This window comes from Heloderma suspectum, chromosome 2 (assembly GCF_057233095.1).
Source record: "Heloderma suspectum isolate Gila_16-S chromosome 2, 16-S_ref, whole genome shotgun sequence".
Classification (NCBI taxonomy): domain Eukaryota; kingdom Metazoa; phylum Chordata; class Lepidosauria; order Squamata; family Helodermatidae; genus Heloderma; species Heloderma suspectum.
Window position 1 is genome coordinate 6,041,048 of NC_139459.1, and position 26,682 is coordinate 6,067,729.

A 26,682-nucleotide genomic window follows, 5' to 3' on the forward strand; every position below is an offset into this window, starting at 1 on the left:
CCAGCTGAGGACCTGCACCCTGCCAAACAGCTTCTCTTTCCCTCCTCCACCTGGTCTCTGATTTTGCATTAAGCTTTTTCATTCCCACCCACTGCCCTGATCCTCTGCCTTGCATTGGCCCTTTCCCCCAGTGCATTGTAATTTCCCATTCCATCCAACCAGGAGTTGGGATTTTGTCCCAAAGTATCCTGGAGTCAGCAATCCTCTCTGTAGTAGGGCATACAGTTCTGAGTATGAGACAGTGAGAAGGGAGCAGGTGGTGGGTAGGGAAAAAAGGTATATCAACAAAGGTAAATTGAGAAAAAAAAATCAGCTAAGTAAAGTTACAAAAAGTATAGCAGTTTGAGAAAAAAAAACGGTAAAAGTAGTTCAGAGAAAGTTCCTTTCCTGGATGAATCTAATTGTTTTGTTATCTTTACCCACCAAAGCATTTACTTTGGTTTGTCGCCCGATCCACAAACACTTTCGAGGAGATGACATTACCGAATGGCAGGAACATCTGCATCAGCTCTGCGTCCCCAAACTCCTGGGGCAGATGGTAGATAAACAGGTTACAGCCCTCTGGTCCTGCGGGTAAGATGGAGGAGAGAGGAAAAGAAGAGCCTTAGCTCTCAATAAAGGACCATACCAAGGACAGAACAAGAGGTTTACTGCAGCTCACTCATGGAATGTTTTTGTTTTCTATAAAAAGACCTTTCCTGCACACAGTAAATTAGCATCTCAGGGAAAAGGATTCTAGCCTAGCCTTCTCCATGGCATGCTCATTTTCTATGTGTGGGGGGCGGTGGGGGTGGTTTAACACGGTATCTTCCCCACTTGCAGCTTGAAGTGGTACAGACCAGGAGACACTTTATTAGCACTTGATTTTGCCGATGGTACAAACTGAGCCTCAATCGCTCCATGGGGCAGCTGTCACTTAGCATGCTCTTGATACCACCATATACCTTTCAGGCAGGAGTGGGATGCCTCTTTATGGTGTGTGCGGAGAAAATCTGCCATATAAATGCTTGCCAAAGGCTGACAATTGTCACATGAGACAACTTAAATAAGCTTCCCTTTAGAGACTGTAATATGTATACCAGCACCCTAGTCAAAATACATAGAAATTACAATATTCCCTATGCAGGACTCATGGCAAGACAGTGGAATATCATTCTTTCTCATTTATATTGCACTTTTAATATACAGTGTGCTATATGGCCTTTATTTTGTGGGTCTTACCCCTGTGAGATAGGCAACTAGTATGCTCATGTTACATATAGGAAACTGAGGATGAGAAATAGGGACTACTCACCAATTCCACAAAACCAAGGAGGCAGAACTGGGCTATGAGCCCAGATCTTTCAGGGCCAAGGCCAAATTGACGCTCCATAGGGTTGTTAGGTCACTCCCTGGAGGTCCTGGCTGACCCTTTAAATGCCTCAAGGCAACACGGAGGATGAAGCTGCTGGTGGGACGGGCTCGATACTGCCTGGCGAAGGTGAAACCTTTTCAGGCAAAACTAATAGATACAGATATGATCCTGCAGGCAAAAACTGTATCCTGCCTTTCCCCTGACATACACACTGGGAGCAGCCCCTGCCCAAGCTCTGTTTCAATAGCCATGGGGCGCAGGAGTGGATTTGTGTAGGGGGCCAGATGAGCTGCCATCCAGCCTCACATGCCCTGCCCCCTTCCCGCAGTGGGGGAAAGATGCGGGATGCATGAAGGAGAAGCAGCTTCACCCCTTCCTTTCTCCAACAGAAGGGCGGAGGGGATGCAGCCGGCTTCATGGCCCCTGCCCCCTTCCCGCAATGGGAGAAGGAGGAAGGGCGCGCAGCTGGCTTCATCCGACCAGCCTCCTTCCCACAATGGGGGAAGGAAGCGGGGTAGGCGAAGTGGAGTCAAGCCACCCTGCAAGCCCATCACTGCTGTTACCTCCAGTCTCAGATTGGAGATAACAATGGGGGTTCCACCGCTAACGTGAACCAGCAGGAGAATCCCCACTGCTATCTCCTATCTGAGATTGGGGATAGCAGTGGGGAGGCACTCTGAGGACATTCCTCCAGGGGAGGGGCTTAGAGACTAAATCCTACCCCCTGGAGGAATGACCCAAGGCTCCCTGGGCTGAAGCGTGGTACCAGGCCCGCCAGATCCGGCCCACAGGCCAGAGGCTCTGCATGCTCCAGACCAAGAGCAGGTAAGTGGATGCCTTCCAGATGTTTTGGCCTACAATTCTCATAAGCCCCAGCCAGCATGGCCAGTGATTGGGGATTATGGGGATCTTAATCCAGAACATCAGGAGAGCACCAGGTCGCCGACCCCTGCTTTAGACTCTGGGTGGGGTTTGCAGTGAGCATGTGCCCTGCTTTACAGAGGACAGCCCTCTGTTTGAAGGACTGTCCAAGTCCAGGTCTGGTTTAACCATTAAAACCATCGGAAGGAAGAGGAGCAGGGCCTCGAAGTTGTCTGTCAGCAGACAGGAGGCTCGCAGGTCACCTGCTCACAGTTTTCTCCACTATGGTGGGATGAACTGCGTGTCTAGTTAAACTGTAGTAATTATTTCTAAATTTGCATCTCTCTCTATAAAGTAGTACACATGCATTTTATGTAAGTCTGTGTCCACAGCTCTGGCGATACATTTCCAGTTTTTGGAAGAAGAGGCGTTACTTAGTCTCCTAGGGCAGCAAGTACTCCCTTCCCCCAGCACCAAGGGCTTTGGGTAGCCACTTCTGCCACCATCTTGCCTCCCGCTACGCTACTTGCTTGGAAATGTTCTTTAGCTCCTGGGCTGGGTACTCCTCCTCCATCCCACTTCGTGATGTTCAGAGCTCGTGCTGAGCTGAGATGGGCAGAGCAGGGGAAGGGGAGTTGTTGGGAAAGGGCCAAGCCATTGATTCTTAGGATGATCCCTGATTGGCTAGGACTGCCCATGTTGTCAGTGCACAAAACACTGCCTTCCCTCTGATAAGCTGCTTTTGCCCTTAGTAACAGCAGCACCTTTGCTGATCGTAATTGCGCAATGTCCCATCTCTGAATTGACAATTCCTTCCTCCCCGGTAACAAAGGAGCAAGATTCCCTTCATTGACATGCCACAATCTGTATTCACAAGAATGGAGGAAAACAGTGTTAGGTGCACCTGTAAAGAGCTGGGTGGGTATGTCCCTATGCAGCAGAATATATTCTGCCCCCCCCCACTTTTAATCCACAGAGGGGGAGATATTTGGCGATGTCATAGGAAGACATCCCAGAGTTCTTTTCTGTCCTGTTTTCTAGACAAAAGACAAGAGCCCTGCTGGATTAGCCTAATGGCAATCTCAGCCTGTCTCAACCTGGTACGCTTCAGATGTGTTTCGCTACAGCTCATGTCATCCCCAGGCAGCATGGCCAATGCTGGAGATGAAGGGAATTGCACTCCAACACATTTGGAGTACAGCAGATTGGGGATCTATGTAGTCCAGCCTACTGGTTCCTACAGTGCCTCCAGGAAGCCCAGGTGTTTCCTCTGATCCTGTGGGTCAGCTTGCAGCCTATTACGACTAGTAGCCATCGACAGGAAGTAGCCTTCTTCTTTCTTTCCTTTATCTTTGGAAGTAATAATGACAGTCCAGGACAGCAAGGGTTAAACCGTTTCTTCCTAATTGTGGGGGGAGGGGAGGGAACAGGGATGTACCATGTAGAAGAGAAGGATTTTTTAATGTTCTCGCTTTCTTCATCAGGGCATAATTATAGTGTCATAACACAGCAAATTACAACTTTGCCTTTCCCGTTAGAGAGAGGAGTTCACGAAGGTGCTCCCCCCTTTTTATTGGCCATTACTCATTCCCCTGGCTGGCAGGGGTAGTTCCGCCGAGTCAGGATTCTGACAGATGCCCATTTAAAGCTCATTAAAATTCCCGGGCCTCCGTGTGATTGAAGGCACTTTCTCCCTCCACATTTTCTTTTTGGATTAATAGAAAATGAAGCCCAGATGAAGACTTGCTGAGCACAATTTTCCCCACTACGTTGCTAAAAGGAACAGCAAATCCGTTACATTGCATGAATCTCCCAGGGGCCTCGAGGTTGTGGCAGAGTTTATCCCAACATGGTGGAACGGGGTTGGGTACAATGTGCTATGCTAATGAACTGATTAGTCCCCCCCCCAACTGCCTGCTTAGCTAAGTAAGTTATAGAATCAGAACACTGAAAGGAGCCATAAGTCCCAAAGTCCAGTCCCTTGAGGCATCTTGCATGTTCACAGGCAGAGTGGCTGTCCTACAGAAACCCTACAGAACATAAAGGCCCAGATGACTCAAGCAAACAGGTTAGACCAAGGGTGGGCAGAAGGTAGATCTCCTGAAGTTTGGGACTTCAGCTCCCAGAAGCCCATGCCAGCACAGCCAGGAATACTGGGAGCTGAAGTCCAAAACATCTGGAGATCTACTTTGTGCCCACCACTGTTAGACAATATGTTACAAGGAACCTATATGGGTTATGGGGTGGGTGGGACTTTCTTCTTGCTCTCCTTGGGCATAGTCAGCATTGAAACTACTCTTCCAGGACGATGAATATTAAGACTCAGTTAGACTCATCTAAACTTTTCAGCATGGCTGTGCCTGCTGTCCTGGGCCTCTGAGCAGGAAAAACAGCACAGAGTGTCCAGATGGGGCAAAACTCCTGGCTCCTCGAGTCAGCCTTTGAGAAAGAGAACTCAACTCATAGATGGTGGTGGAGGGGACCTTCTCCTTATCACCACTAAAGTTATGGCTGGCCATCTCCCACTAGGAAGTAAGGAGCAGCATGTTTTTACATTGCACTGCATCTCTTTGTTAACTTGCCTGGAGGCACTTTGCCTCCTTCCAAATCCTGGTGCTGACCAAATGTGGTGTCAAGGGATCCCCTTTCCTCTTCTTTTCCATTCTGTACAGCCAAGAGAGGAAGCTTTTTAGCCCTGCCTTGGAATAATGCATCTTTTAAAAAAAAAGATGGTGGAAATGGAGTGGGAATCTTGGGTTCACATTTCTGCTTAGGTATGGGTTCCCTAGACCCCCTTTGGCTATTCACTTTGTCTCAGTCTCAGCTCTCCATTTAAAGAAGGAATATCAATGTCTTGGCACAAAGACTAGATTGATGATGAGTTAATTCCTGTAAATGAAGCATTTCGCATATTTAAACAAGTGCTAGGTGCACAATCAGTAGCTTCTCTGTCTTATTTTATATCAGATTTGTGTGTTTGACAGATGGGGGCATATATGTTGCAAGTATCAGCCCATACTCTATGGTATCATTCTATACCTTTAGAGGCTGATGTCCAGAGAGACTCTAGATGCAAAAAATCACCATATTTCTATTACTTTATTATTTTCTGTACAGGTAGCTATCTGATAGCTACTACAGGGGGCAAAAAAGGTGGCCCAACAACTGCAGCAGAACCTGGTCTCATGTTAAAAGTAACAGCATGTCTTCCTCTACGTGTTAGGAGGCAGCACAGAAGATCTGAGCAGCTGGTGAGCCATAGTGAGTCTTTGGTCAACTGCAGAATGGGTATATTGATCTGGGATGAGCCTATCTGTCAAGAAGGAGCAAGCTCAGCCAATGAGTGGAAGAACAGCTCTGAGCACCTTTTAAAACAAGAGAGTGATGGAGGCTGGAGCTGTTGGGGATGAAAACAACAAACCGAGGTTTGAGGATCCTAAAGACATCAGTAGTCAGTGATGTCTCAATTATGAAACTTCTTAAAATAAAGATTTTTGTGGCCTCTTGGATAAGAACATTTGGACTGGTTCGCTCTCATCACCCAGGATGGCTTCACACCCATTATGATATTTTCTACAGAGAAATAACTTCTATGTGGGAAAATGCACACACTGTCGCTCATGTTTATTTTGCCATGGGTGAAACAGCTCAGAAGACCTGGGAACTGTAGTGTGGATACTTGTTAAAACGATAAGCCTGAAGGTGAGAATATTTAATGTGGATACAAAATTATGAAGTGTTATTTGAAATGGAGTATCCAGCTTCGGTGTGCTGAACAGGTGGCCCACGTTGGTTCTGACAAGTCTCTTAGATGGGCCCACCAAGGCTCTACTTGTTCCCTTCCATAGTTTGTGGCCTCACCTTTGTTTCCCTGTTTCCCTGGTGGCCTCTGGGATGAGTCTTCTTATGCTATGACATATGGTTATCCATGAGCACCACTGTGGCTGTATACATGGGATGTCCATTTTCTACAGTGCACATGTATGGCATTACAACAAAGTGTGGGGCCCAGGATTGGCAGCTGGCCATCCAGCGCTTCTGAAGCTATGGAAAGATCAGTTTATGGTCAATGTAGTATCCCAAAGACTCACCTTCTCTCTGTTGCTGTGGGATCATGGGAGGCGGCTGTGGGAAGGCTTGGCTTATCTGGCCATATGCAGCAGGGTAAGCAGCTATAGGGGAAAGAGGGGGAGAAAATAAAGAAGGAAAGATTTCAGGATCAGTGCAGGACCAGAAAACTACCCTGATAATGACCCCAACTAAGAATTAAATCTCATTAAGCCTTGTAACTTGAGCCCAGAAAAAGTCTAAAAAGCCTTTTGTTGCCTCTGCATAGTAGCGCTTAGTGTTCTTTGGACATAGGTCTAGGTCACACATGCATGCACATCACTTGGTTACTCAAGTCTGAATGTATGAACTGATTCCATTGAAGAGTACCATGTTTAATGTGCTGTAGAATTTCTTTTGTGGTACTTGAGGTATAATGGCTCACTCACAAATGCGAATTGCAACTTGAGGATGCCATCACTAAAGCATGACCATGCATATGGTGCCCCAGCCTACAGCCCAGCAGATGTGAAAGGTAGATCAGGACCTACTGGTAGACTGCAGGTGATTTGCAGTAGATAGGTGAGAGTTTCTGTCTCCCAATGGCTTAACGACTGCAACAACTAAAAGGCTTTCCTACACACACCTAAATTAGGCTACTCTAATGAAGAAATATTGGGGGGGAAACCAGGTGTGGATCTTTATGTATGAAAAGACTGAGAGCTCAGTTCTGGGAATGAAAACAAATTCTGGGGCTGAGTATGTGTTCAGAGATACCTCAGTCATTAATTCTAAGTGTACGGAATGCCACTCCCAGCCCCCATTTTGCATCTAGCTCTGGCTGGTGAACCTCAAGGTTCTAGTAAAAAAATACACAAAGTAGATCCAACCAGCCTGGAGTTTGCCCACTCCTGCTCTGGTCTGTATCCACGTGTGGATCACATTGGGAATACATCATGAATGGGAAAGCCACAACTCATCTGCCTGGTCCCAGGTGGGCAGCGTTGAGGGCTCAGTGAATGGTCTGGGAGAACCTGTGCCAGAACTTTGTTGAAGCCAAGTAGGTGTGGATCGAATCAATGCCTGGATGGGGCACCACTGGAAGCTCCATTGAAGCCTCTCTAAACTTTCTAAAAGGAAGTGCACGAGTTTAATGAACTCCATAAGAAAAATATGAGACTCCTTGAGCTGCTAGTGGAACTGCCGTATGTGGCTAGTGGGCTGTATTCAGCTTCATGGAACATATGTTGTGCAAGCTTAGCCTGCATACAGAAACAAACTGTGCATACTATGCTTTTGTACATTTACATCTTATGTTGCCAACACGTTGCCTATTTCTTGTGATCCTCTATCCCCCATGAGGCTGTGGCTGTGGTTTGGCTGTAATGCATTGGTAGGAGATGGGAAGCCCAGAACATGTTTCAGTCTAGTGTATCAATGATCTTTAATTTAGCCCGCACACCTTCCCAAAAGAAGCAAAAAGACAATGAATGAAGCATTCAGGCCCAAGCTACCCAACAACAGGGTAGCAGGAGACATCAGTACCATGGAGGGCAGTTTTAAGGCTCACTCCATTACAAACCAACCCCCAAATTAGGATTCCTTTGGAGCCTATCAAGCAGGAAGCAAGGGTAAATTCACATGGCCAGCCGTTAATGAAAGGCTCTAAGCCTTAGAGTCTCAGGTCTCAACCGTGGCCCATCCCTCAAACCACACAAGCAATAATGGGCAGGAACTAAAGCCCAGCAAATGAAGCCTTTCACAGTGAATGAGATTTAAGGTCCCAGATCCAGCGTGAAACAAGAAAGAACAACAAAACCCATTCCTTGGCAGGACCTGGCAGACATCTTTGCACCACAGGAAGTAAACAAATTGGTTGTAGCAACAGCCTCGACGTGCTAGCCACGAAGGGACACTAGGGAACTATTTTGAATGTGTTTACAGTAGTTTCATGGAACTGTACCATGGCCAAAACACATCTGAAAGTATCCCATGTCAAAATCTCCCCGCATTTCACAGCCTACCTATCCTTATGAGTACTTTCCAAAGATCTGTCTCTGAATCTAAGCTGCTGCCTGACCATGGTCCTCTCCTGTGTCTTCTCCTTGATCTGCTCTTAGCGCCCTAGTTGCTTCCTGTAATTTCCTGTCCCTGATTTTGCCTATTTGCGAGCTGGCTCTGCCATGTTTCCCAGACACAAGATGAGACTTCCCAGGTACAACTCTGCAGTACTCTAAGTGACTGCTAAAGCCAATGCAGAGCTGCCTGTTGACCAGTGAATAGCTGCTAGCAGAAAGCAGCAATGCACTCTATTCTTCTGCGACCCTTCCATGCAGACCATGAGAAAGGAGGCAAGCTTCAGTCACATATCATGTGATTAAACTTGATAATGATCATGAAACCCATTCAACACTTCTCACAAACTGTTTCAGAAAAGCCCAATAAGTTTCAATAGGAATCTTCATTGTGGACGACTTGGCTTATAATAGTTTTAGGAAGGCTGTGATCCTCTTACAGTTTCCGCAGGTGCCGACTGCAGTCTTGGACAGCTGTTTTACAAATAATATACCACCAATTTGTTTATTTTATTTGGGGAGGGTGTTGATGTGGGTTTACCTTACTATGGGATGATTTGTCCTATTTATGAGGAGGAGGCCTGGACCAGTTTCTCTCTCATACTGCTTACTGATCAAACCAAGAAAACATCATTTTTTTCATTGGCAAACAGAAACTAGTATATTCAACTGAATTCCTTTGCTTTTGCAGAGATATACATCAACACAACCATTCTTAAAGCATGTAGTGTTTAGAATTGTTCTAAAGATAAATAATTTAGAACAATTTAGAATTGTTCTAAAGATAAATAATTGCCCAGATGATTTTTTTTTTATTTTTTATACTTGATATGTAAAACTGCATACTTTCTTATCATGCATAATTGATGCTGCTAATTAAGAAAAGGGGTAGGGAGTGGCACAAGGGTTTCAAGCCCAGCCATCTGGGCACCTTACCTGTGGCTTCAGAGATTCTATAAGATATTAATATTTTTTTCATGACTATCTTTACCCCATAATGTCTAGAAACTTGTGCTTTTTAGAAAGAGAGAGAGAGCTGAGATTCTCAGGATGCTGTGCTCAACACTAGATTCTGCACCTTCTTGGCACTTGTGGAATATTGTGAGATGTCCACAAAATCAACGGGGAATTGATGCACTTAAATAAAGGACTCCCCTTTCAAATAAGGAATGCTGTAATTGTTTTTTTTAATGTAATTATATTTTAACGGCCTTTTTAACCTTTTCAATGCCTTTAACTTACCATTATATGTTTTTGTTGTGTCATTGCTTTTTATATAATGTGGATTGGTCATTTTCTACTGTGGATTGTATTGTTGTCAGCCTCTTTGGGCATTGTTTTTAATGGAAAGGCAGGCTACAAATGTACTAAATAAATAAATGTCCCTTCGAGTAACTCCATATGGTACATTTTGGGATTTGGGATTTCCAAATGCATAGTATATGCATACAGCACCAGCTATGGAGAGTGACCACATGTATCAGGCATCAGATAAGTGAAAGGTTTATTGGGGGAAAGTGTTAATACTAACGACCTGCATATTGCTGCACTCCAGCGTAGGCTTGCTGCAAGGGATCAGCTGCAGTGGGGCTCTGTGCTGTGAAGACACAAGAGAGAAAGAGAGAGGGGGATTAAAGGCACACCAACAGCTTGGATCATCTGGGGGTAAAGCACAATTTTCAACATAAATTGGACCCATTTCTATACAAGCCTGAGAGCTTCCCTTGCCAGGGATTGCAAGCTAACCCAAGAAGAGCCCTGCTGGATCAAACCAATGGCTCTTCCCAGGATTCTGTGAGTGCTACATGCATGCCTAACTTCTAGTCTTATACTATGGAAGGAAGCACTTTTTCTACTAATTTGCCACTGTGGCCCTGGTAAGTCACTGGAACTGTCAGGCTCCCAAGTCTTTACTAAGGACCCTGAAACCCTGGGAAATGACAGTTCCAATGGATCCTGGCACCCGGGATGCTGCTGCTGCAGTATTCCAGGGCCTAAGGAAGGCGGCAGCATGGCCTCTTCTCATAGCCACCGACTGCGGAGAGATTTGAGGAAAGGGAAAGGGGTAGGGAGGCCTTGGTACTTGAACAAAATGTGGTGCTCAGTATGGGCCTGAGCTTAAAATGAGATCATTTGGGCCAAATCTGAATCAAACTGAAATGCACTTGCTTTAGGCAAGCCTATTCTGAATTGATCTGAAGGAAACCCTCCCATCTGTCCCTCTAGCATCTGCGGACACTGGTGCATTGCAATATTCTATTTCAAAACCTGACCAGAAAACCTGAATTAAGCTGAAGGCGTTCGGGAATTCTCTTTCCCATTCCCCTTTCCCACCTGGATCAACAGAATTTTAGATTTCAGGTGAACAAGCTCTTTCTTTATCTGCAGCAATAAAATATTTAAAGTAAAGCTTGGCTGAACGTCTGTCCCCCTAATATCACCTTGGCCCTAATATTTCACTTCTTGTTATGAGTTTAATTGGTATTCATTGGTGCTGCATGGTTTTACATATATGCAGCCCCTCTGGCTTTGTACTTTTAAGACAGTTCCTTAGGTAATTGTGGGTGTTCATCCCCTCCCCTCTGCCTCTTTCCTATCTGTGACAGTGGAAGATCACCTGGAGGAAAGAACATCAGAAGACCCCTGCTGGATCAGACCAAGGGTCCATCTAGTCCAGCACTCTGTTCACACAGTGGCCACCCAGCTGTTGACCAGGAATCCACAAGCAGGACATGAGTGCAACAGCACCCTCCCACCCATGTTCCCCAGCAACTGGTGTACAGAGGCTCACTGCCTCTGGTCCTGGAGGTAGTACACAGTAGACACAAGACACAGTAGAAGTGGAAGTTTAAGAAGAAAGCCTAGATACCCTTAGCTTGCCCTAAACGAGGCACCTGGTGCATCATATCAAGGGATAGAGGTGTAATTGGGTGCCTAGAATTATTGCTACACAACACGTAGCAGGCCTTTGTGAAATATACATTGGGAGGAATATACTGTATGCTAAAAACAACCAAACCCTCACCAAAATTCTTTGCAAACAAAAATGTCATTGTTCATCAGTGTACATTTGGAGCCTTAAGCATATTTGCAGATTTTGGCTTATGATGAATCATGCATTCCCCATATGCTGGTTCAGGCCACTGTGACCCTCCGCCCACCCTCCTGCTCATTAGCACCAGAAACCCTGCTATATCTATCTATCTATCTATCTATCTATCTATCTATCTATCTATCTATCTATCTATCTTCACAGATTTAAGGGCTAGAGACCTTTGGGAAATCCTGAGCTCTGTGGCCCAGTTCAGAGTCTGGACATTCTGCCTTGGCTTAAAAAGGATCAGAACCCAACTATAACTTGGAACATTTCCCCACCCCCCCAAATCTGGCATCCTAGATCCAGGTATTCTGCAGTATGGTACCATCCATAGCACACACCTTTACCACCATTCATCCAGCTACAAGGGCTCATGTGTGATAAGATGCTTTCTGAAACTACATCACCAAAAAGAAACCCTGAAACGTGTTGGCACTGAGAAATCTCTAAGCACGTTGCCACAGGCTTGGAAATGCAAACAGCTCTGTGGATTGCAGTGCAATCAAGGTACATATGAATCCACCTTCAATGCAAGCCTTTTGGAAATGGAGCAGGGAGCTCTGGCTGGCCCAATGTGCTGCATGGGAACCAAGACCCTGCCCAAGAAATGCAAGACAAAGCTGAACTGACAAAATGGATGCTGAAAGTCACGTCCCCTGTCAGTTTGGGGCAAAAGCTTCTCCCCAGGGCGCCTGGCCAAGGGAAGGAGGCAGCTTTTCTCTTGGTTTCATCATTTCTATATCCCAATGGAAAAAGTCTCTCTCAGATACATCTGCCTCTTTTGCAAGGCAGTCCCGACCAATATGACACAATGTGACCATGGCAGGTAACCTCCCATAAACCTGGAGACATAAAACAATCCAATGACCTACTTGACAACCATAAATATAAATTTAACGAAGGCAGCACTTATTCATTAGGCAGGAGTCAAGAAATGACTCCCAAGTCCTTCAAAGAAAGTAGATCTGTTAATGTCACTTTCCCAAAGTCTCTGCCTGGTGCCAAAAAAGCCCAAAGTCAGCATGACAACAAAGGCTTCGTCTTAAAACGAACCTCCGAAAGCCTTCAGAGCTGATAGAGTTATCAACTGACATCAAGGGGGAGGTGTGTGACTGAAAGGGACAGGCAGCAAGATTGCTGGGAGGTCCTAACAGGCTATTTTCCATTAGAAATGCCACTGCGACTATGGGGCTCACGCTCATCAGTGGTTAAAAACAAACAGTCTGAGGGGAGAACAAGATGTTATGAGAGGAACAGGGCTCTCATTGGAAGGCGAAGTCCTGCTTCTCTTCCTTTCTCCCCATCATCCCAGTAGCATCTAGTTTGAGACATGAGATCACCAGACATTAAATGCTGAAATAAGACGCCTCCTGGTGCCAGGGCACTGAAAATATAGCAGGCTTACACCTTGGAGACTTTCTAGGCTGTTCACATGCCTAGCCTGAATTCCTAGTCCCAGCTCTCTGCCTCCTGGGTTCTTGACCTGATTCTAGGGCTGGGTTCTAGACCTGCCTACGGAAGGGTGAGAAACTTGTTGGGTTCACATTGTAATGTAAATTTACCAAATACACTCTTTTCAAACCTACGCACAGACCAGAATGCAGCAATACAGTAAGGTTTGGATGTTTCCGAATTTTGGGATGCAGTTCTCAAATCAAAATATGTGCACAAAAATGCATGTATTTGGTGTGTGCGTGCGCGCGCGCGCATGCACAAAAGTGTCTACAATCAGGAAAAGTGCATGCATAAATGCATATATTAGGGAAAACACACAAAATCACATTGTATTAGGGGAAATTGCTTGGAAAAATGCATATATTTAGGAAAGTGTGTACAAAAATGTGTATTATTAGATAAGTGCATACAAAGATGCATACATTTTGAAAAATGCACACAAAATTATGTACACTTTTCAGGTGGACTTGTTTTTGTTTTTTTTGTTTTTTTGCAAACCTGCAGAAATAGGATGGAATGAACTTTATGCAGGAAAAATGGGGAACTGAGAGGAATCAGCCTTGAGTGATCTGTCCATTTGTATCCCTGCCTGGGTCCTGATTCGACCCCAGTGTTGTTTTTTAAAAAGTTCCCAAACCAGATAAATGTGATGCTGTCTTTACCCTGGTTAGCCCCCGAGTCCATGCATAGACAGTATTTATATATGTACTGATGACATTTAAAAGTTGCTTTTCCATTTTAAAAACAGTTGCTTAAAGCAGTGAGTGAGATAAGCAGTGAGTGAGAAAAGCCCTCTTGGTGGAAATGTCATGCCTTCTTGATTCTGGGCAGTCCTTAGCCTGCTGTAGCAGTCTGCAAGTGTTTGCAGCAGCGGTTGTAGCAGGAGTAGTGGTCTCATCTTAAAAGCCACCTCTGCAAGGTCAGGATCAAAATAAATAAATAAACCAGTGAGTGGGAGGGCTTGCTTCACCTTCTGCTTAAATCCAATTTAAATCACTCTCCCCAAGCCTAATCTATATCCATAATTATATCATTTGGTACAACAAGCTTGCGAGAGGTCCTATGAAATTTATGTAGATTAAAATTCATGGGTGTCCTACTACGGATTCCATATTATGAAGATTGATTAGGACAGCTGATGCAGTGATTAAAGAAGTGCGCGTTTACTGTTGTAATTAATTAGGCATTCAGACACAACAATAACTGCAATAATGGAAAGAATGAGCTGAGGAGGCAGAAAATGGCGACCTGCCTTTGGCTTTTTCAGTGCTCTCTCATTTGGTTTTACAAGGGTGATGACTTGTGGGGAAGAATCATCAAAGATGCATTCACTGGTCATCCTCTTCCCCTTTCTGGTCACCAAGATCTTTCAAGTTTGGAAAGCCAAGTGCTTTTTCCTTCAGAAAAGTTTCCAAGGGCCAGGTCCTCCTGGCTACTGACAGGCTGCCCAACATATACATAGGAATATCAGAGGCTGCCTTATACTGAGCCAGACCCTTGGCCCACCAAGCGCAGTGCTGTTGACACTGACTGGCAGGAATGTCTCTCCAGGGTTTCAGGCAGGATTCTTTCCTAACCCAAACTGGAGATGCCGGGGATCGAACCTGGGACCGTCTGCCTGCAAAGCAGGGGCTCTGCCACTGAGCTATGGCTGCACTGGCAGAGAACAAGGCATGGCTATTGCATAAAACCCTGCTTATAGGCTCCCCAGAAGCCTCTGGTTATCCACCAATCGAGGCAGAATGCTAGACTAGGAGGTTGTTGTTGTTTATTCAGTCAGTCGCTTCCAACTCTTCGTGACTTCATGGACCAGCCCACGCCAGAGCTTCCTGTCGGCCGTCGCCACCCCCAGCTCCCCCAAGGTCAGTGTGGTGTAGTGGCAAGAGTGTTGGACTGGGAGCTGGGAGATCCGAGTTCTAGTCCCCACTCGGCTGTGGAAGCTCACTGGGTGACTTTGGGCCAGTCACACACTCTCAGCCCAACCTACCTCACAGGGTTGTTGTTGTGAGGATAAAATGGAGAGGAGGAGGATAATGTAAGCCGCCTTGGGTTCCTTGCAAGAGGAAAAAAGGCGGGATATAAATGCAATAATAAATAAATAAATAAATAAATAAATAAATAAGGTCGAGTCCGTCACCTCCAGAGTATCATCCATCCATCTTGCCCTTGGTCTGCCCCTCTTCCTTTTGCCTTCCGCTTTCCCTAGCATCAGTGTCTTCTCCAGGGTATCCTGTCTTCTCATTATGTGGCCAAAGTACTTCAGTTTTGCCTTTAAGATCATTCCCTCAAGTGAGCAGTCTGGCTTTATTTCCTGGAGTATGGACTGGTTTGATCTTCTTGGAGCCCAAGGCACTCTCAGAATTTTCCTCCAGCACCACAGTTCAAAAGCATCTATCTTCCTTTGCTCAGCCTTCCTTATGGTCCAGCTCTCGCAGCCGTAGGTTACTACGGGGAATACCATTGCTTGAACTATGCGGACCTTTGTTGTCAGTGTGATGTCTCTGCTCTTCACTATTTTATCAAGATTTGTCATTGCTGTCCTCCCAAGAAGTAAACGTCTTCTGATTTCCTGGCTGCAGTCAGCGTCTGCAGTAATCTTTGCGCCTAGAAAGACAAAGTCTGTCACTGCCTCCACGTTTTCTCCCTGTATTTGACAGTTCTCAATCAAGCTGGTTGCCATAATCTTGGTTTTTTTGAGGTTTAACTGCAACCCAGCTTTTGCACTTTCTTGTTTCACCTTCGTCATGAGGTTCCTCAGCTCCTCCTCACTTTCAGCCATCAAAGTGGTATCATCTGCATATCGGAGACTGTTAATGTTTCTTCCAGCGATTTTAACTCCAGCCTTGGCTTCATCAAGCCCAGCACGTCGCATGATGTGTTCTGCATACAGGTTGAATAGGTAGGGTGAGAGTATACAACCCTGCCATACTCCTTTCCCAATCTTAAACCAGTCCGTTGTTCTGTGGTCTGTTCTTACCATTGCTACTTGGTCGTTATACAGATTCTTCAGGAGGCAAACAAGATGGCTTGGTATCCCCATACCACCAAGAACTTGCCACAATTTGTGATGATCCACACAGTCAAAGGCTTTAGAATAGTCAATAAAACATAAATAGATGTTTTTCTGAAACTCCCTGGCTTTCTCCATTATCCAGCGGATATTGGCAATTTGGTCTCTAGTTCCTCTGCCTTTTCTAAACCCAGCTTGTACATCTGGCAATTCTCGTTCCATGAATTGCTGGAGTCGACCTTGCAAGATATTGAGCATTACCTTACTGGCATGTGAAATAAGTGCCACTGTTCGATAGTTTGAACATTCTTTGGTGCTTCCCTTTTTTGGTATGGGGATATAAGTTGATCTTTTCCAATCTGTTGGCCATTCTTGTGTTTTCCAAATTTGCTGGCATATGGCATGCATCACCTTGACAGCATCACCTTGCAAGATTTTAAACAGTTCAGCTGGGTTACCATCGTCTCCTGCTGCCTTGTTATTAGCAATGCTTCTTAAGGCCCATTCAACCTCACTCTTCAGGATGTCTGGCACTAGCTCACTGACCACACCGTCAAATCTATCCCCAATATTATTATCCTTCCTATACAGATCTTCTATATATTCTTGCCACCTTTTCTTGATCTCTTCTGCTTCTGTTAGGTCCTTGCCATCTTTGTTTTTGATCATACCCATTTTTGCCTGGAATTTACCGCTGATGTTTCTAATTTTTTGGAAGAGGTCTCTTGTCCTTCCTATTCTATTATCTTCTTCTGCTTCCACACATTGCTTGTTTAAAAATAATTCCTTATCTCTTCTGGCTAACCTCTGGAATTTTGCATTGAATTGGGCATATCTCCCCCTATCACTGTTGCCTTTTGCTTTCCTTCTTTCTTGGGCTGTTTCCAGTGTCTCAGCAGACAGCCATCTTGCCTTCTTGGTTTTCTTGTTCTTTGGGACGTTTTTTGTTGCCGCCTCCTGAACAATGTTGTGCACTTCTGTCCATAGTTCTTCCGGGACCCTATCTACTAAATCTAGTCCCTTAAATCTATTCTTCACCTCCACTGCATATTCATGAGGAATATTCGTGAGCTCATATCTAACTGATCTGTGGGTCTTCCCTATTCTCTTGAGTCTGATTCTAAATTGTGCAATAAGAAGTTCATGATCTGAACTACAATCAGCTCCAGGTCTTGTTTTTACCGACAGCATAGATGTCCGCCACCTTTGGCTACAAAGGATGTAGTCAATCTGATTTCGGTGTCGACCGTCTGGTGAAGTCCATGTATAAAGTCGTCTCTTAGGTTGTTGGAAGAGAGTGTTTGTTATGCACAGTGGGTTGTCTTGGCAAAATTCTATCAGCCTATGTCCTGCTTCATTTTGTTCTCCCAGACCATGCTTGCCTGTAATTCCTGGTGTCATTTGACTACCCACCTTAGCATTCCAGTCTCCTGTAATGAAAATAACATCTTTTTTTGGCGTACTATCCAGTAGGTGCTGCAGATCCTCATAGAACTGATCTACCTCTGCTTCTTCAGCATCTGTGGTTGGGTCGTATATTTGGATCACTTGATGTTAAATGGCTTACCCTAAATTCAAATTGAGATCATTCTGTCATTTTTTTGGATTGTATCCAAGCACTGCTTTAGCCACTTTATTATTAATTATGAAGGCTACTCCATTTCTTCCGTGGTCCTCTTGTCCACAGTAGTAGATCTGGTGGTCATTTGATGTGAAGTGACCCATTCCAGTCCATTTCAGTTCACTGACACCCAAAATGTCTATATTTAATCTTGACATCTCCCCAATAACCACATCCAATTTGCCCTGGCTTATAGATATTACATTCCAGGTTCCTATGGTGTGCTGATCTTTAGAACATCGGATTCGTCGTTCACCACCAGCACCGTCGGCCACTAGCCGTCCTTTCGGCTTTGAGCTAGCTGCGTCATCACATCTGGGGCTAGTTGAGCTTATCCTCTGTTCCTCCCCAGTAGCATTTTGACCATCTTCTGACCTGGGAGTCCCATCTTCCGATCGTACACCGACATATCTCTGGTTGTACTGATCCATTTAGTTTTCATGGCAAGAATACTGGGGTGGGTTGCCGTTTCCTTCCCCAGGAATCGTATTTAGTCTGACCTCTCTGCCATGACCTTCCCGTCTTGGGTGCCCCTTCACGGTCTAATCCAGCAGTTTGTATTAATGTTGATTAAGATTTATACCCCACCCTCCAAATACATTAGCATGATAATTTTTGCAAACTTACATATCTTGGAACAATGTCACAAGATGGCCAATGCTTTTGAATGCTGGAGGCAAGTCACTGAAGGTGGGTGAATTCAGAATATCACCTCCAAGTAGCAACTTATCAAGCTGCCTTTTAAAGTGGGTACACGTGAGCTGAGGAACTTAACCATTTATTGCTGTAAGCTGCCTTGGGAGGGCTTCTGCCTGGAAAGGCGGGCAAGAAATATTTTAAATAAAATAAATAATAAATAAATAAGTGGCCTTCTGAACTCACCAGTGTTCCATGTTCGACCAGACAGAGATAGGGGTGCATACTCCAAACATGTTTATCCCCAAGTAATTTCCATGTTCACCTGGCTGTCACTCTGCAGGCTACACAGAAGGCCACTGACCTTCTGAATTGGGAAGGACAAGTTTTGCATTATATTTGTAATAAATAAATACAGACTTATTGGGGCTAGCTTATTTTAGAGTGGTGGTTTGTTAACAGTATTGTGGTTTTAATAATTTGCTACACTGGTAATTGTATTCTGTTTCATTACTGTAACCCACCTCAAGCAAACTGTGGAGTTTGTGGAGGTCCTACAACTCCTACAAATTGTGGAGGTCTTGAAAGGTGGCTTAGAAACACTGGAAACAAATAAATACATTGGTTTTCATTATGCCCTGCTGCTGTCAACACTTTTGACTTTGCTCTTTGATGCTGGTAGTTGACAATGTTGTCTAAGATTCCCCACCTCAGGAAAGATCCCCCGACGGCCCTGAGACCGCTCTCTCTGTAATCAGCCCCTACTGGTTAGGCCTCATCTAGAGTACTGTGCCCAGTTTTGGGCACCGCACTTTAAGAAGGATGCAGACAAGCTGGAGAGGGTTCAGAGGAGGGCAACAAAGATGATCAGAGGACTGGAAACAAAGCACTATGAGGAAAGACTGAAATAACTGGGCATGTTTAGCCTTGAGAAGAGAAGACTGAGGGGAGATAGGATAGCGCTCTTCAAGTCCTTGAAAGGTTGTCACAGAGAGGAAGGCCAGGATCTCTTCTCGATCATCCCAGAGTGCAGGACACGGAAGAATGGGCTCAAGTGACAGGAAGCCAGATTCCAGCTGAACATCAGGAAAAACTTCCTGACTGTTAGAGCAATACGAGAATGGAACCCATTACCTCGGGAGGTGGTGGGCTCTCCCACACTGGCGGCATTCAGGATGAGGCTGGACAGCCGTCTGTCGGGGACGCTCTGACTTGGATTCCTGCGTTGAGCAGGGGTTGGACTCGATGGCCTTGTAGGCCTCTTCCAGCCCTACTGTTCTATGGTTCTATGATTCATCACAATGGGGCAGATGCTGTTGCAGCAATACAGCAATACAGCTGCTGCAGGGTGCATGGTGTGCATGCGCATGGGGGAGGTGGGAGAGAGAATGTGGCTCTCGGTGTGCCAAGATTACAAGGCTGCTACACATCCCCCTCGTGAGCTGTAGGCATCTTGCAAAGGGCCTCAGGGAGAACGCATGGCTCATTGCACAGCACAGGATAACAGGAAGGGCCCAAGGAGAAAATATCCTCTGTGTTAAGGGCACCCCCTTTCCTCCATGGTTTGGGCCCAGGGCAAGGCTCTTGTCCAAAACCGATGGGGTAGAGAGGTTTCTAGGCTGAGCAGCTTCCTGTGCAGGGCATCCAGGCTTCGGCTGCCACACATCGGTTCCTGATTTAAATTGTATTTTCCAGAGGAATTTACAAAAGCCACCTTAGGAGTGTAATTTTAGGACCGGAAGGCAGGTTTCAGAATTTACAGAACAAATTCAACGTTTTATCAACAGATCATCCTACAGACCAGACCGATTCAGGCCACAAAGTAACAAAGCCAGACGGCTGCAGCAGACGGAATACCTGAGATGAAACAATTTACAAATTACAGGCGAATGTGATTGCCCCCCACACCAGGTTTCTAGACAAGGGGCTTCGGGAAAAAATGTTTCCCTCTTTGTCCCAAATATCTGTTGTTTCTGTTGAAACATATCTGTTGAGGCAAGGTTTTAATGGAGCTGTGTTCTATGAAATATTGTGAGCCGCTTTGGGGACTCTGGTCAAAAAGAAGGCTCTACGTCTATGAGTCTATAATCAATCAACCAATCAATCAACCAACCAATCAGGAAATCAGATTATGAGCAAACCCTCCCCATTCCAAAAAGAATTACATAAAGCATGTCACTCATCTTGGGTTAGACTCCACAGCAACAGGAAGCCTGACAGGAAAGCTGGTTTGTCATACCTGGGTAAGGGTGGATGCCATTGGCAAAGACGGCTTCTGCGGCGGGCTGCCCATTAGCCTGTGGCGGTAGGCCAGTGAAACCATTCACCCCGATGGGAGAGGGGATGCTAGGCACTGCTGGTGCAGTGATGCCTGGAGGCGTGCTGCCACCTAGAGGAGGGGAGGGGAAGACAAAATGAATGCAGAAACTTCTATAGGTCAATCGGTTACATTGAAGTGTATTGCGTGCGTTCAGCCCATGGCCTGCAATTCTGGGGCTGTATCCTGTGCGCGTGTTGCTTCCGGTGGCTGCTGGCTCTTTGGTCTTAGATGTCCTATAGTACAGATGAGGTGCACATGCCTTAAAAAAAAAGGGGCAGTCAGTGCAAAAACAAAGCACTTTGCTACTGAAAAATACTATCTGTTGCTCTAGAGGGCAAGGCTAGAACCAATGGGTGGAAATTGCAGGGAAGCAGATTCCAGCTAAAGTGTAAGAGCAACTTACTAACACCGAGGAGCTGGAGGTATTTGAGCAGTATTTGAGTACTGAGTATTTGAGTACTATAAGTATTTGAGGTATTTGAATATTTGAGTATTCGAGTATATTTGAGTACTTGCGTATTTGAGTATATTTGAACACTTGAGTATATCTGAGGTATTTCAAATACTCAAATACCTCAAATACTCAAATATTTGAGTATTTGGGGTATTTGCCTCAGGAGCTGGAGGTATTTGAGCAGAGGCTGGACGGCCACCTCTCAGGGACGCTGTAGCTAAACCTGCAGTTCAGAGTCTCCTTGAACAGGGGGTTGGGCTAGATGATCTCCCAGGTCTGTTCCAACTCTATGATTCTATGAATCTAATTTTAGCACAGATGTGGTTCTTTGTGCAATGGGGAACTGGGATTACATCGGCCTGCACTGCCACTCACCACCTCACCCCTGCCTGACATTTCTATACTGAAGGTCAAATTCAGTCAGTTAAGGGCCTACTGGTGTGGGACCCCAGGGTAAGAACATAAGAAGCGCCCTGCTGGATCAGACCAGGGGTCCATCTAGTCCAGCATTCTGTTCACACAGTGGCCAACAAGTTGTCCACAGGAAACCCACAAGTAGGACATGAGTGCAACAGCACCCTCCCACCCATGTTCCCCAGCAACTGGTGTACAGAGGCACATTGCCTTTGATATTGGAGGTAGCATATAGCCATCAGGGCTAGTAGCCATTGGTAGCCTTTTCCTCCAGGAATTTGTCTAACCCCCCTTTATAGCCACCCAAATTGGTGGCCATCATTATGTCTTGTGGTAGTGAATTCCAACTATGCGCTATGAGAAAAAGTTCTTCCTTTTATCTGTCCTGAATCTCCCACCAATCAACTTCATGGGATGTCCCTGGGATCTAGCATTATGAGAGAGGGAGAAAAAGTCTCTCTATCCAGTTTCTCCGCACCATGCATAATTTTTAACTCCTCTATCATGTCTCCTCTTACTTGCCCTTTTTCTAAGCTAAACTATCCCAGCTGTTGTAACCTTCTCTCATAGGGGAGATGCTCCAGCCTCTCAATCATTTTAGTTGCCCTTTTCTGCATGTTTTCCAACTCTACAATATCTTCTTAGGTGCGGTGACCAGAACTGTACACAGTATTCCAAGTGTGGTCACACCACAGATTTGTATAGGGGCAGTACGATATTGGCAGTTTTATTCTCAATCCTTTTCTAATTATGCCTAACACGGAGTCTCACAGCAGACACACACTGGGTTGGCATTTCCATCGAGGTGTCCACCACAACCCCAAGATCTCTTTCTGGGTCAGTCACTGCTACCTTAGATCCCAGCAGCGTATACTTGAAGTTGGGAGGTTTTGCCCCAACGCTCATCACTTTGTATTTGCTTACAGTGAAGCAAATGCATTGGCCAGAGCCACTTGATCACCATCTCAACATTTTATTGGTGAGAATGGTGTACCCAAAGGCAGAATCCCAATTCCTTGCCCTGCATATCTGCACAGGGCTCTGGCCACGCTGGCTGGGAATGATGGGAGTTGCAGTCGAAGACATGGGTAAGGCTGCTTTAAAGAGAAGCCCAAGACAGAGCAGCCTGCCTGTGCATTAAAAACAGCCTGCCTGAAAATGAACAAAAAACTGCAGTGAGGAGTGCAAAAATAATATGGACAAACGAGGGAGGTGTTTCTGACTGACCCAAACGGAAATGTGTGTGCACAGAACAACCACAGGCCTGTCGAACTGCTGTGCCTAGCTTGGTGCTGTGAGGCCCTTACCTGAGGTGGGCGTCATGGGTGTGGCGGCCAGACCGTTCATGTTGAGTGCCGCCATCTGCTGCATCTGAGCTGCCGCGAAGGCTGCCATGGGGTTTAGGTAGCCACCTTGAGCCACGGATGCCATGATGGCCGCCTGTTGCTGCATCAGCTGGAACAAAGAGAACAGGGAAAAAATATCACGCATTCACTGGCAGGGCAGCTCTGGCTGGGAGGGCACCGCCCCTGCTGGCTTCCAGTGCTTTGGAGGGTCTCACAGACTCTCCTTTTCTGAACGGGAGCGTTTTATCTAGGCTGCCAAACAAGTCACTTTTAGCCCATGGCCCTATTGATGGGTGACCAAGCCTTACACAACCGCATCCCTTCAGACCTGTTTGACAGAGACTCACCACTAAGGCTGCAATCCTATGTATGTTTAGACAGAGAAAACTCCGACAACTCCCAGCATTCCCCAGCCAGCTATGCTGGCTGGGGAATGCTGGGAGTTGTCGGAGTTTTCTCTGCCTAAACATGCATAGGATTGCAGCCTTAAGGATTTAAACCAGACATTTCTCAGACTACAACAGCCACCCAAGAAAGTAAAATATAAAATAAAAAACCACACATACAGATCGATAGGGCCAGATTTGTACCCAGGAATAATCTACTACAGGTCAGAAGAGAAAACAATAGAACACCACTGGGTTCACTGCCATTCCCAGCAAAAACCACTCAAGCATATCACAAATGTTTAGGGATGTCAGAAAATTCCTCCATGGATCTCAGTGAAGCTGAATGCCAGTGCATTCGGCCCCCTGAAATCCGTGGTGGAACGAAGCCCCCCGCCCTACCACCCTGCGAAAGGCATGTGAAACAGAGCACTTACCTGGTGCCGTTCGCGCTGCTTTGCGAATGGTGGCCGCATCTGCGGCCGCCATTCGCTTCCCCATTTAGGCCGTGATAGGTTACGTAAGTATTTACATAGTCTATCACGGCAAAAAAAGGGGATGCAAATGGTGGCTACCATAGCTGCCACCATTTGCTTTCCTGTTTATTTGCTGTGATAGGCTACGTAAATATTTACGTAGCCTATCACAGTAAAAAAACAGGGGCCCAAATGGCATAGCAGCCGCCATTTGTGCCCCTGTCTTTCGCCGTGAAAGGCTACGTAAATATTTTCGTAGCCTATCACGGCCAAAAACATGAACGCAAATGGCGGCCGCCGTAGCCACTGCCATTTGGATCCGCAGGCTCCAGACGCCTGCGAATGCACCCAGCCGGCAGATCCACGGAGGTGCCGCGGAGCAGAGCCGGCCAGGTTAGGATTTCGGGGGGAGGTGCGGAGCGCCTCCCCCCCACCATGAATCACCCCTGCAAAAAGGTAAGTGACTTTCGTACATCCCTACAATGATCCTCAGACCATTCTGGACAATGGCACTTTCCTCTCAAAGGCCTTGGGTGACAGGCCTGTACATGCTTACCGACAGCTGCATACCCTAAAATGGTTGCTCACCAGCAACAACAGACCTCATAACATACAGACACAGGAACCAGACCCTGTGGCAGGCCCAGATGTCAACTCTGTCCCCACATCTACTCTGGTAACATTATTACAGGACCTATTAATGCCATCCACAACATCAGGGCTTCTGACACATGCTTATTTTCCAATGTGATAAATGCCATCACCTGCCAGAAATACCCTACTGCATTCTACATAGGATGAATAGGCCAGTTTCTATGCATAATAATAGATGGACCCAAGCTGGTAGCAGAACTTAAGGCAATGGTCAGAAACCAGTAGGGGAACTGTTCAACCTCCCAGGACACTCTGTCACTGACCGTAAAGTGGCCATTCTTGAACAACTTCAAAGACAGATTCAATGAACAGCTGAGCTACAATTCATCATAAGGTTCAACTCTATCTCCTGTGGCTTGAATAGCAACAAAGTCTTTTTAATCACACTACAGCTGACCAATGCAAGGATGTCTGTGTTATCACCCAACCCCTGTTTTGTGAATAGCCACTGTAAATAAGGTAATTATCACTGTCTGTACTTTCTGCATTTCAGTTCCCTCTAACCTTGAAGTTTACAATTCCCTCCCCAATGCCAACAGTGTGTGTGTGTGTGTGTGCGCACGCGCTTGTGCGCACGCACTTGGAACTCAGGGTAACACTCCATGGATCTGATGAAGTGGACTATTGTCCACAAAAGCTTATGCCATAATAAATGGTTAGTCTTTAAGATGCCACAGGACTCTTCATTGTTTTTGCTGCAACAAACTAACACAGCTACCCCTCTGGAAATCAATGGATTACAGTATTAGAATTTTTAAAAACTGCATACTACTAAAACATGTCTGAGATATAAAACATAGTGTGTGATGGCTGAAATTTAATAATTAAACACTATAATTTCTGGGAGGAATGTCTTTAATATTTTCTCTTTTTGCATTTGCTGTTGCAAAAACACACCTGAACCAAAGCACAGACGTGGGTCCTTAACTCACAGCTTCGCCAATTAATATTTGCCCCCACTGATTAAAATTGGCTCTTACCATTTAACTAAAGCTTTAGTTGGTTAAACTAGCAGTTCAGGCTTGCATTCCTGCTTTTAACAGGCTGCCTTGGGCCTACAGGAAAGTAAAAGCTAATGCTGAACTGAAATGGGGAAGCAGATAGTCTTGTGAAAAGCTTTATCAATATAGAAAAGGGAAAAGGACTGAGAAACTGCTTCATCCCCAGAGTCGTCCCTGACTGGCTAGGATATGATCACTACAGAAAAGAAGGCCCTCACTCTGCTGGGCTTCATTTGCCCTTAGTGACATCAGCACACAGCTAAATCTGTTTGGCGACAGAGCATGGTCATGCCATCACATGTGGTAGGTGATCCTTGAATGGCTTGGATCACTCCAGGAGGAATGAAGCGGAGAGAGAAAGATGGCTGCGAGTGTAGCAGCAGGGATGGGGGTGGGGCAGTGGCTGCAAACAGTTGCAAACACCCAGGGAAAGGTAGGATTAAAGTTGCCATTTTCTTCCAGGGGTCGGTTGCCCCCCTTGAAATCGCTCCTTCCAAGGCAAAAATCATGCCCAGGATCCTATCAGTGAACAATTTCAAGTGCCTGAGCTGGGGAGAGTTCCCTTCTGCTGGCTTCACAGGCTGCCACAGATGACCAAAGCTGCTGATGCTGCCACTGAAGTCCTGGCACCCAACCAGTTGGTCATGGGCAGATGTAGGAGCCAAGTGGGTGCCAAGGTAACCTGGAATGTGCTGGGGGTCCTGCAAGACCCAGCAATATTGCAAGGGGATGCTGGGCCCCATGGCAAAGGTGGAGTATGCTGTGCTGTACTTGAGTGCAGGGTGGGAGAGGCCAAGGAACCAATTGTGTAGGAGAAGGACACTGGGTGATAACAGAACCATGTCTTCCTGTTCTGAGGCTCAGGGCCTCAACACAGGGGTAGGGAGGGGGTGTGCTAACCTCCACCCTGGGCAAATAGGACATGGGGAATATTCAGCTCAGCACTAGTACAAAAGTAGCAATCAAAACTACATCCCAATTACTTTGCTTCCACCTTCAGTGACAGGCAAAGGGCATTCTAATTCTCACCAACCTTTGAAGGGAGGATTTGCAGATGCTTTTACAGGATGCTTCCCCAAGTAGGAAGACCAAATACAAAAGAGGGAAGAGAGCTCCTGTCCTTTCAGCAGTTGTACCAAAAAGTGTATCCAGACAAGTGCAGCCTTTCTCTCCCTGAATGACAAGATGCACCTGCCTAAATCCTGGCTTCTACCCAAAGTTCAAGGCATTGCAATTAGGGATGTGCTTGTCAAAGTTCTCCAAATCTCACCTCGCAGCTCATTCTGACTCGTGTCCGTATTGGGTTACAATCTCAGCTTTTTTTCTTTTTGCATCAAAATGTGTGTGTATTTTCATGCGTATTTTTCCCAAATGCACACATGTTATGCACATCTTTGTAATGTACACATTCTTCTCCCATTTATGAAATGATGTTTGTATGCATTTTTTCAAAAGTGTGCAACTGTCAAATGCAT

The 26,682-nt window shown here is 45.8% G+C and overlaps 1 protein-coding gene across 4 annotated transcripts in view; it reads right to left on the reverse strand.

Moving 5' to 3' along the window:
• CELF4 (CUGBP Elav-like family member 4) overlaps positions 1-26,682 on the reverse strand; it is a 1,119,657-nt gene that overhangs the window by 11,754 nt on the left and 1,081,221 nt on the right. Inside the window, exons 7-13 of one of the 4 annotated variants that reach the window (XM_084832007.1) lie at positions 22,652-22,799; positions 20,396-20,545; positions 9,872-9,934; positions 6,307-6,387; positions 5,569-5,580; positions 1,830-1,838; positions 424-573 (exon numbers count right to left, since the gene is read on the reverse strand). In XM_084832007.1, the coding sequence (XP_084688133.1) occupies positions 424-573; positions 1,830-1,838; positions 5,569-5,580; positions 6,307-6,387; positions 9,872-9,934; positions 20,396-20,545; positions 22,652-22,799 (613 nt within the window). Of the gene's footprint in view, positions 1-423; positions 574-1,829; positions 1,839-5,568; positions 5,581-6,306; positions 6,388-9,792; positions 9,796-9,868; positions 9,935-20,395; positions 20,546-22,651; positions 22,800-26,682 lie in introns of all 4 variants that reach the window. The other 3 variants (XM_084832006.1, XM_084832005.1, XM_084832004.1) reach the window with 3 other exon arrangements.